Source organism: Cryptomeria japonica, chromosome 7, assembly GCF_030272615.1.
Source record: "Cryptomeria japonica chromosome 7, Sugi_1.0, whole genome shotgun sequence".
In the NCBI taxonomy this organism is placed as follows: Eukaryota; Viridiplantae; Streptophyta; class Pinopsida; order Cupressales; family Cupressaceae; genus Cryptomeria; species Cryptomeria japonica.
The window spans coordinates 322,066,225-322,078,155 of NC_081411.1; the positions used below are offsets into that span (position 1 = coordinate 322,066,225).

The window sequence follows — 11,931 nt, forward strand, 5'->3', positions numbered from 1 at the left end:
TAGACAATGGAGAGAGGGAATAGATAGAAGAGAAAAGAGATGACTAAGAGGGGATGGATGGAGAGGTATACATGGAGGGATTCAAAGACATAAGGAATGAGGAGATAGATAGGCTTGGAGAGAGAGAATAGAGGGAGAGAGTTCCTAAATGGATAGGGGTAAGGTAGAGGGAGAGAAATATGGAGATTGGGGGAGAGAACTAGAGGGTGGACAATTAATTAGGTGAGATACCTAGAGGGGGAGAGAGAGGTGGATAATAATATAGGGAGGGAGAGGTAGTGAGGTGAATAGGGAGGGAGGAAGAGACCTAGATATTGGGAGAGAGAAGATAGAAGGGATAGGTAGTGACCAATAGAATGGAGAGAGAGGGGAATGAAATAATAAGAGAATGAGAGAGAAGAAGAGAGAGGGAGGGAGTCAAGAATAGATATGGGGTTAAGGAAGGAATGAAAGGTAGAGAAGTTGGGTTTCCCTAGAGAGGGCAGAGAGAAGTGAGAGAGACAAGGGAGGGATAGAGATAGGTCTAGAGTTTGGGGACGATAAAGAGATTGAGATACATAGTTGAAGAATGATAATAGGAGCATGTTGATTACTAAAATTTGATTGTTTGATATTTTATATGATCCTCTTAAAACTAGAATCTACATTATAAGTCCTATAGAGCTGAAACCACTCTCAAATATCCTGCCAATATATACATGAAATATAACTTAAATGTGACTAATGTGACTTATACTTAAAATTTATATTTCGTGTATATATTCTCCTTTGAGGGTGGATATAAATTGTGCCTAGATTGGAAAATCTACACACTCACAAAACCTTCACTTTGGACAATGCAAAACATTTGGCCCACGCTACGCCACACCAAATGCAAAAAAATGACTTTTCACATTTGGCGCTCACCAAATGGTTTGGATTGGAAACCACCAACCCTTTGGGTTGGATTGTACTTGGGCATCCAACCCAAAGGGTTGGACGACCATTTCAGGCCTGAGACGTATTTTTATCAAAAGATTAAAAAATTTCACATATTTTTGGTCGTGCTCTCCATCAAGTTTGCACATGTTTCAATGAAACTAAAAAAAAACACCATAGAAACCTTAATCTCTCCCTTAGCTATCCAAGCATGTAATGTTTTTCACATTTTGATTTCATTAAGGCTTTCATCTATAATTTCTTTTGTTAGTGTGTCCATTTTTGGTCAAAAACCAACATGCACTATTTTGGGTATAGTTTTTTACATGTTTATCGGACTTTGAAGAAACTAGATTCCATTTTACACAATTTTTTTTAAAAAAAAATTTTGTTTTTTGATTAGTTATCAAAGATTTTAGGGGGGAGCATGCTCAAATTTTTTATTTTTAGGATGTGTCCACTCCGAAAATTAGTAAAAAATCATATACTCATTAAAAAATTAGCTAAAAAATCTGGCATAAACTACAAGGTGCTAGCTAATTTCTCACTGAGGCAATTTTAAAAATTCAAAATATAAGTTAACATTTTAGGGGGGCCACAACAGACGCTATGTTATGTTTTTTGCATAAAAACAGGACCACTTTTTGTGGCCCCCCTTTTTGAAGCCCTTAATCTCCACCATTTTCAAAACAAATTAGTAGTTTAGAAAGTAGACTTGAAGCACTCTGACTCTTGTTCTTGTTGCATCTTCAAATTTGGAGTGTAACTATCTTCAATTTGTCATTGAAGTTTAGACTTTGTTGATTTCAAAAAAAGTGGCATCTTAAGACTCCCATTTGGTACGACAACTTGGTGCACATACCCTTGGATGAGATGCTTAAAAGTCGAAGACATGGGAAAGACACGCGAAGAATTGGATTTGAGAAAGGAGAATCCTCCAGATCTAGCCAAAGTAGTCATCAACAAAAGAACTCCAGTAAGACAACCTAATGGCTATAAATTCAATGGTAAATGTTTTTCTTGTGGAAAATTCGATCATATGGGAAGTCAATGTAGAAGTAGGATGAAGAATGGAATGATGAATAAAGTAATGAGCAATGATCCTACCTTTATTGGTCAATGTTTCATATGCAACAATTTTGGTCACAAGTCAAACATGTGCAGAACAATGATAAACGACTTTCAAAATAAGAGATGCTATGCTTGTGGTATGTTTGGGCATATTTCTAACCAATGCAGGATGAGATCAAATTAAATGAACTCCAGGCCTATGCAAAGAAGTGTTGTTTGTCATGCATGCAACAAACTTGGTCATATTGTAAGATATTACAAAAGTAGGAATGCTCTAGTAGGACAAAATAAATCGAATGATAAGGGCAAAGATAAAGTAGAAGAGATCAAAGATTATCATAAGAAGATGTGGGTAAGGAAAGAAGATTCTACTATTCAAAATGGCTCCACACTTGAATCCAGTGTTGGAACCTCATCCGATAACTAGGCATTTTGGCCTTAGGGGGAGATTATCATGCAAATCATTACAACCCCCTTTTGGAGATCTGTAACTAGTCAAGGATGGTCGCAGATGATGGAGATTAGTTGTTGAGATGTTATCTGGAAGATCTCGTGGCAGTTTGATAATCCGATGAATGAATTCATGAAAAACAGTGTATTAGAAAGTTATTAAGGTTGTGCATTTATTACAACTTGAAATTAGGTTTTCAGTGAATAAAATGGCATATCAATAGCTCATTCTTCACAATGCGAACAAGTGAGAAGAGAAAAGAAGTAGAGTGAAGGAGTTTTAGTCCGAGCCTGAAGCAATCTATCGGCGATTTCTTGCACCTGAATGAGAATCAAAAGGTATTTTTTGTTTGCAAGCTATCTTTTTATATCCGTATTTTGAAATGGCATCTGCATCTACATCTGGTGTTGCGACTCTATTGGTGTCAAAATTTATGAGAGAGCAAGGCCTGTGTTCAAGAGGCACCCATTCAAATCCACTAAGAATGATCTGGAAGGTGCATTTTCTTCTGTCATGTATGGTGTACTCCATAATGAAGATATTAGGGCATATATCCATTGCAACATTGAGGAGCTTTGGGAATGCAGATGTGCTCTCACTTTACACCAAGCACATGATGGAGTTTTACTTGCCTCCACATATAATTATGATTTCATGGATTAGGATGATGATCTCCTCTTCAATTCTTGAAATCTTGACTCTATTGCTGCTCCAAAGCTTGAAGAAAGACTGAAAATTCTCATTTTCTCTTCAATGCTTGAATGCTTGATCTATTAAATTCCTAGATGCTTGATTGAATTTCATGATCATGTCAAATGAGAGGGGAAATCCCTCTTATATACTTGTTTGTAGGATTAATTGATTAAATTTTTCAACATGAGCCGACATAGAGGGGATTTTCCTACTTCAAATTTGAGATAGGTCAGGGGGAGGGGCCCAAGATAGGTCCCCATTAAGGGGGACCAGGTTGCCATGCCTTGGTCCTGCCCTAATTTGGGGCAGGATCAAGGTGCAGGCATGGTGCATCACTTTGTTGCATGAAGTTTTTAAAATGTGTTCAAGCATAATCAAGTCTTTGATCAGGCCAAGGGGCGCAAACACTAAGGCGAAACCCAATTGTAGTCGTAAATTGCAAGGGGTGCAATTTTAGGACGTTACAATAGGTTATGGGAGCCTAGGAAAACCCTTCATGTTGGCTGAGGGCGTCTGATAAACCCTCATTTTTTGTCTTTATGGTCTACTTTTTTTGACTTAGACTCTCTGCTTGGGCCAACCTCTTTTGTAATGTTTTACACTTGATGTTTGGTTGGTATTTGGTTGGTTGTGACTTCTCTGAAGTTTTGTTTATTCTTTGTGCAATCTTTGGGTTTTAGGCTCTGGATGCTCATAAGTCCAGAAGGTTTCAAGTTCTTTCTAAAACCTATTGTTTGTTGCTAGGTAGTCTTGTTCATTATTCGATGGAAGCTCTCTCTGGTTGTAATGGTTTCAAGGCCCCTTCAAAACTTGTTTTATCCTAATAAAAAACAATAAAATTTGTATGTAATATAATTCTCTTCTATTATTATATCAATTAGCTTGTAAATAAAATTAATAAGAGATCTTAAATACACCTATCTAAAAAAAATTAACAAACAATTATGTTGTTTTATTAAAATTTATTTTAATTATATAAGTAGATGTATTTTACTCTAGTTTAATTTGTTTTGTTTCACTTTACAACTTTTGAAAAATAAATTTACTTTACTTTACATTATTATATGATTTAAAATGCGGGCAGGGTAACGCCAGTTGGACGTACTCATGACTTCAGGGAAAAGTCCAAGACAAACATGTAGCTTTGAATGAATTCTGACGAAGAAGAAAAGGCAGGGCTCTTTGTGATGGTAAGGCGGGCAGGCTGGCAATTCATTATGGAAAACAACTACTTCTTGTAGTACCAAATTTACTTTAACCAAAAAAAAGTGTACAGCAATACACAACACCACCACCTATTTGTCAACGAGGAGATATTTGTCGAAGGAGAAAAAGGCCGGTGTGACACTACTGAATTCTGTGGGCAATTGCCAACCGTATGTAACCTATCCACTAATTATTTAATAATAAAACTTTAACAATGAAACTCTGAATTGTGTTTAATCATGACAACTTACTACCTTTAATATAGTTAATTTAACAATAAATTGAACCCTGCCATCTCAACTCACTGGACAATTGGTATTGCCCGTCTATTACAGGTGACATACTCACCTGATGAATACCCACATATTGCAGGCATAGCATTTGAACAATCATTCTAATCACCCAGAAACCTCTTCCTCATTTGTATTGCATATTCCAAAACCTTCTCTGGAGAGGGAAGGGCTTTCTTGACACTCTCCCTATCCATACATCTCTTAACCCATGCATCAAGCAATGGATACTCACTCTCAAACGGTATAATGAAATTCCCAAGAGATTCATAAGTATGAAACCATGAAGCAAAGGGAATGAATGAAATATCTAGGAACGCAAAATCCTTTCCACTGAAGAAAGGCAGTGACCCCCCTGCTGACATCTCTTTTAATGAGCCTTCTAAAAGTTGAAAGCATTCCAACAAGTCACGCTTGGCCTGCTCTTGAGCCTCGTCTTTCGACTTCACTATACGAGATCCCGCGTCATTAAACTACAACTACAGAAGATTTTTGTTCTAAAATCTTCCAATGAAAGGGCTAACATAACATTCTAAACAAGCCAACCCTAACTTAAGCCAATTAAAAATGCATTAAATGAATTAACTGTTTATACCAACTACAACAAGGAAATGCCTTACTTTCTTATCTGTGAAATCTGCCCAGAAGCGGGCAAGGGCGCGATCATATGGCTTATACGGTAAAAACTGCTTGGAGTTCCGAGTCTCGTCAATGTACTGAAGAATTATAAGAGACTCACATATAGGCTGGCCATTGTGGATCAGAACACGGATTTTCTTGTGCACAAGATTCATTTGCAGGAGGAGGTCACTCTTATTGGAGAGCCCCTCTTCTTGATATTCGTATTTCACACCTTTTTCTTCATCAGGATGCGCATGCCAAACATACTAGGCCATGTGGTGAGTACCTTCACTTGCTCCATCTCAAGCACACCTAAATTCCAGAACACACAGCTGTAGATAATCTCAAACAAAAGTAGGTAATCACACAAAATGCCTAAAGCTGAAACTCCAAACCCAAAGTTCAAATACCTGTATTATCACACGCGACACTAAAACTTCCAGCACCTGTAGCTTCTTTTTGTGGATCTTATAAACAAAAGGAAGGGAGGGTACGAAGGTATATACAAAAAACCCACGTCGGCAAATATAGAGGATCATGGATTTCGGGCCATTCACTAGATTTCCAGAAAGTTCGTGGGAGAGTAGGGAGTAGGGTAAGTCACATGGACCACCGTGTAAGGACACCGATGTAGCCCTCTGCCCTGCTACAGCTGGACGCCGAGCTGGCCTAGGCTCTTGCGTAAGATGAACAATAATTCGAACAAATAAAGAGAGCAAGCATTGAGGTTGATTGTAAATTCATTCATGCAATTCATATACATATGAAATTCAATAGGAATAAAGTTTATTTAGGGGAAAAGTATCAATAGATAATATAGTTTCAATAACTGTCATTTTATTGTGTCATAGTGAAAACATCATTAATAAATTTGTTTTGTACCAATAGCTGATCTTTTTTTGTAATTAATTGGCTCATTTGTGTACAACTATTGGAACATTTGTCCCATTTGTGTACCACTATTGAAACATTTGTGCACCACTATTGGGACATTTGTCAACAAGTACTAGCAATTTTGAGTTGACGGTTACTGGAACATCTTTAGTTAGGTATCAGGGACACTATCCAAAAATAAAATTGAATCAAACATATCTCTAATTATTTATCTCTAATTTTTTTGTAATTAATTGGCTCATTTGTGTACAACTATTGGAACATTTGTCTTCCATTTGTGTACAACTATTGGAACATTTGTCCCATTTGTGTACCACTATTGAAACATTTGTGCACCACTATTGGGACATTTGTCAACAAGTACTAGCAATTTTGAGTTGACGGTTACTGGAACATCTTTAGTTAGGTATCAGGGACACTATCCAAAAATAAAATTGAATCAAACATATCTCTAATTATTTATCTACTACAAATAATTGTTCAAATATTTATAAAAATATTTATATCTCATAAGATATATCAAATCTATAAAATAATTTTTTTTTTTCTATCAAATATCATAAATTTATATTAAAATATATACATTTATTTTTAAACTTATTAATTAAAATAAATTTATATTTACCAAATATTACATATTCTATTTATTTAAATATAATGAATAATAATAAAAATTATCCACTACATATCCTACATGTTAAGAAATAATTATTGTCCAAATCTTCCTAGTTTAGCTTTATAATTAAAGGTGGATATCAACTCTGACGTAAGCCATGACGCACTCTGTAGACCGTCTCGCACATGCACAGCATTGGTATTACCGCCTGACTGATTTGTACGTAAAAAGCAATTCTCGAACGAAATCATCGTCAATTGACATGAACGATTCGTAATCCTCCGTCTCTTCACTAAATATATGCCGGACCAACTAGAGAGTGATTTGACTGCTCTTTGTTCTTCTTTCCTGATATTTTTGACCAAATTTTCCACAAAATTTCCCTGGTTACCTACAGTGAGGATAGGAAATGGATGTGATGTATATTTGATTAGATTAAGCTAATTGTTTTCCATAAATGAAGAAACCCAAAAAGAGTGCCACTGATTGGTGTCAACTGTATATGAGCAGATCTTCTTATTTCGGGCTTATTTTGATGTGTATCAGTATTCATTTCAGTTGATGTTTAAATGGATTTAAATCCTGAATATAAGTTGCAAAAAATAAATTTTTAAATGTATGATATTTTCAGTTCACGATAGTTTATTTTAATGATTTTTTAATTTAATTGTGTTAGATTTTTTTCATCTTTCTTACAAATCATGTTTCATGATGCAACATTTCTCTTTTATAAGTCTCATTCTGATGATGGATCATGTAGCACAATCCAGAATCTTGATGGAAAAAATTAACACAATCAAATCTGAAAATCATCAAACTAAATTTAGTCTTTGATAACTCATCAAATTGAGAGACCTAGAATTTGTTGTAGCTTCTACATCATAAATGATTTGACTTTTGCACTTTTTTCAATAGATGACTATAATTATTGTACACATTAAATTATTTAAATAATTTAAAGATATGCATGCTAATTCGGAACACTTCTCATTTTGATCAATTTGTACTATATTACAAAATACACTCACATATATCTTCAACAATAAATATATTGATCAAATGAACATATAATAGTACATTTGAAAAAAATTACTTTTTATTTTCTTAAATTAATTATTGAAGATAATTTAATTGACAGATTACATACACCACACTATGAAAACTATTGGTACATACTTGACTACTAAGTCCTCTCTTCTAACTCTTATATTGTGATTGCAAGATCCAACTTGTATTTTTTGAGACATGCTTATTTATATATCATGAAGCTTATTTATATATCATGAATACTGATTCACACCAAACTACATCCGCAACAAATAGTTGTTATTTAGAAGATAATCATTGGAATGAAGCATCAATATTGAAAAGTTATCCATCCCAACTACATTATCAGAGATTATTTAACCACTTAATTTTCCCTCAAATCAAATCTCATAATAAAATTTCATTAGTCTTATAGATTTAGTTTCATATAATTTATTACCATATGACATCCAATAATTAAAATTTTATAAATCTCCTAACACATATGAAGTCTACTATTAAACACTATTTGATATAGATAACAACTCCCTCATTTTTTATTGCATAATTGTATCTGTATCCTTCAAAATATACAGAACATACCACTTGTTCAATGATGGATTTGAACAATACAACTCTGAAATGTGTTTATACAAAACATACCAATCGTTCAAATGATGAAATTGAACAATACAACTTTGAAAAACATTTCAATTGTTCAAAGATGAAATTGAACAATACAATTTTGAAGTATTTTCATACAAAACATATCAATTGTTCATCGATGAAATTGAACAATACAACTCTGAAATTTATTTCTACAAAACATACCAATTGTTCAACAATAAAATTGAACAATACAACTCTGAAATATATTTCTACAAAACATACCAATTGTTCAACAATAAAATTGAACATTACAACTCTGAAATATATTGAACATAACAACTTACTACCTATAATATAGTTACTTGTTCAACAATAAATTGAACCCTACCAAATGACTTCATTAACATATTGTATTTTTCAACTATTACAAACGATATACTCACCTAATGGATACCAAAATATTGCAGGCCTAGTGATTGACCAATCAATCTAATCACCCAAAACCCTCTTCCTTGTTTGCATTGCAAATTCCAAAACCTTATCTGGAGAAGGAAGGCCTTTCTTGACACTGTCCCTCTCCATACATCTCTTAACCCAGGCACCAAGCAACGGATACTCAGTGTCCAACGGTATCTTGAAATTCCCAAAAGATTCATAAGTAGGAAACCATGAAGCAAAGGGAATGAATGCAATATCTAGGAACCCAAAATCCTTTCCATTGAAAAAAGGCAGGGATCCCCCTGCAGACATCTCTTTTAATGCGCCTTCTAAAAGTTGAAAGCATTCCAACAAGTCACGCTTGGCCTGCTCTTGAGCCTCGTCTTTCAACCTCATTATACGAGCTCCCGCGTCATAAAACTACAAACAGAAGATTTTTGTTTGACAGTGCCCCAATATAAAGAAAACTTGACATTTTAAATAGGCCATCAAACCGATTACAGATGCATTAAATGAATAAAATGCCTTTAACCAACTACAACAGGGGAATATCTTACCTTCTTATCTGTGAAATCAGCCCAGAAGCGGGCAAGGGCACGGTCATATGGCTTGGAGGGTAGAAATTGCGTCGAATCCCAAGCATCGTCAATGTACTGAACAATAATGAGAGACTCGCATACAGGCTGGCCATTGTGGACTAGAACAGGGATTTTCTTGTGCACGGGATTCATTTGCAGGAGGAGGTCGCTCTTATTCGACAGAACCTCTTCTTGATATTCATATTTAACGCCTTTCTCCTCCAAGGCTATCACGACGCGCATGCCAAACATACTGATCCATGTGCTGAGTACCTTCACTTGCTCCATCTCCAGCACACCTAAAACCCAAAACCCTAAATTCACACAACTGTAGATAATCTGACACAAACTAAAACTTAAACAATAGTGGATAACCACACACAATGCCTAAAGCTCAAAGAAAAACGAATAAAAATCCAAAGTTCAAATACCTGTAGATAATCACTCACAGCACCCAACCTTCAAATTCGTGTAAACAATCACAAGCAGCACCCAAACTTCCACTACCTGTAGCTTTTTCTTCTGTCGATCTTACACACTCAGGGCAAGGAGGGCACGTAGATATATATAACCTAATCTACCTAGAGGATATGGATGCTGGGCCATTCGCTAGATTTACAGAAATATCGTGGGAGTGGATTAGGGTAAGTCGTATGGACCACAATGACACAGATGTACCCTAGTTGGGGAAGCCCTCTGGTCGGCTAGAGCTGGCGTAGGCTCTTACGTAAGATGAGCAATATTGAATTGTTCCTTGTCGGTCATATCCTTAGATACTAAATAATATTATATTGTGCTCTAGTAGCAATGGAATGCAGAACGGACAAGGTTGAGCAAAGGCACATAATCCTTACCACATAGGATGTGGCCCACGCTAACCCATGTTAGGCTTCCATTATCATCGAGATGCTAAAAAATTGTGCAGGCATTTATTAGCCTATTGGCTATATTGTGTGGAAGCGGTCAATATCCAAGGAAGGGTCATCAAGGTCAATAGTAATGTTTTGATTTTGGTAGACTTAGAATCCAACATACTAGGGGAAAGGACCCAGTAGTTGAGCATGTTCCAATTGTTGTGAGGGTTGTTGATACCTTTTGTTCCAAAAATTGAACAAATAAAACCTATTGTTTGAAACAAAAAATATCAATTTTTGTTAGGAAATGTACCAACAGTTGTTAGGAAATGTACCAATAGTTGTTAAGAAATGTACTAATATTATAAAAAGTAACCAATCAGGGGATGCCACATCGGCTGCACAACTATTGGGGTCTCTTTTGCACGCCTATTGGTCTCACTTTTTTTTGGGGCTGTTTTGGACACCTTGGCAAAAAGCATGCTGATGTGGCATCATATTTGATGATGTGGCCCTGAAACCTTAGTTATAAGCAGGGGACTTGCCAAGTAAGCTGCTGTAAAAAAATCGGAGTGATTCGAAATTTCCAAGTAGGATTTTGAGAAGTGTGAAGTTAGGGTGCACGACTACTGGGTCCTTTCCCCTAGTTTTGGAATGCTCTAATTTTGGAACAAGGGACTTAAGTTTTTCAAGGGTGGGTTTCAAGAGTTCAACTTCCTCAATATCATCACTACGGATTTTCACAACTTTACTTTTTTCTCTTACCAAAGGCATTGGGTTTTTTCAGGAATATGAAGTTTACTTTCGATGAGCTCGATTTTAACTGAGATGGCAGGTTATTAAAGTTATCACTCTAGGTTAAAAGCTATAGCTTTGTGGGGTTAGGTCTGACACATACCTATACAAAGCAAAAAAAGTCCTTTATGTAGAAGGGGAGAAGCACCTTTGACTTCAATGTTGATGCATAAAGACAAGAAAAGAATTGCTTTCAAGGGTAAAGTATTCCATCACATGGTAGTTAATTAAGGCACAAGGGGAAGGTAGAACCGACCTATCTCATTTTGATGATAGATAGTCTTTGACAACTCATCTAATTAAGAGACTCAAAATTTATAGTAGCCTTGACATCATACATTATTTTACTTTTGAAATCTTTTCAAATAGATGACTATAATTATTGTATACATTAAATTATTTGAATAATTTAAAGTATGTGTGATAATTTGATACACTTTTCATTTTGATCAATTTGTACTATATTACAAAGTACAAGGACATATATTTTGTTCATCTTTAATGATAAACATACTAATTGAATGAACATATAATAATGAGTTTGAAAAAAATAATCTTTTGAATTTTCATAAATTGATTGTCATAGAGGAATTAATTGTTACATACACCCCACCATGAAAACTATTGGTAAACACTTGACTACTAGATTCCCTCTACTAACTCTTATATTGTGATTGCAAGATTCAAGTTTTATTTTTTGAGACATGCTTGACTACAAATCATTAATATTGATTCACACCAAACTACATACATGACAAACAATTTTTATATTTAGAAGATAATCATTGGAATGAAGCATCAATATCGGAAATTTATCCATCTTAACTACATTACTATTAATATTATTTAACCACTTAAATTTTCATAAAAT

At 35.0% G+C, this 11,931-nt stretch overlaps 1 protein-coding gene and 1 pseudogene across 3 annotated transcripts; both read right to left on the reverse strand.

Moving 5' to 3' along the window:
- Positions 1-4,510: 4,510 nt before the first annotated feature.
- On the reverse strand, positions 4,511-5,826 carry LOC131051584 (probable glutathione S-transferase parC; annotated as a pseudogene).
- Positions 5,827-8,636: 2,810 nt separating this feature from the next.
- LOC131051580 (probable glutathione S-transferase parC) lies at positions 8,637-10,085 on the reverse strand. 3 transcript variants are annotated; one of them, XM_057986158.2, is made up of 3 exons: positions 9,843-10,085; positions 9,391-9,710; positions 8,637-9,253 (listed from the first exon to the last, which is right to left on the reverse strand). In XM_057986158.2, exons 2-3 carry the CDS (start codon positions 9,697-9,699, stop codon positions 8,885-8,887), a joined length of 678 nt encoding a protein of 225 aa, XP_057842141.1. In that variant the 5' UTR covers positions 9,700-9,710; positions 9,843-10,085; the 3' UTR covers positions 8,637-8,884. The 3 variants fall into 3 exon arrangements, with proteins under 3 accessions (XP_057842141.1, XP_057842143.1, XP_057842142.1); XM_057986160.2 differs by having other exon boundaries at positions 9,391-9,725; positions 9,843-10,067; XM_057986159.2 differs by having other exon boundaries at positions 9,391-9,739; positions 9,843-10,067.
- Between the last annotated feature and the right edge of the window lie 1,846 nt (positions 10,086-11,931).

Bases quoted from the DNA above. Each gene is read 5' to 3' on its own strand.
- LOC131051580 (XM_057986158.2), bottom strand. From the start codon at position 9,699: ATGGAGCAAGTGAAGGTACTCAGCACATGGATCAGTATGTTTGGCATG. The intron at 9,254-9,390 runs GTAAGATATTCC...TTCTGTTTGTAG, and splicing joins CTGATTTCACAGATAAGAAG to TTTTATGACGCGGGAGCTCG.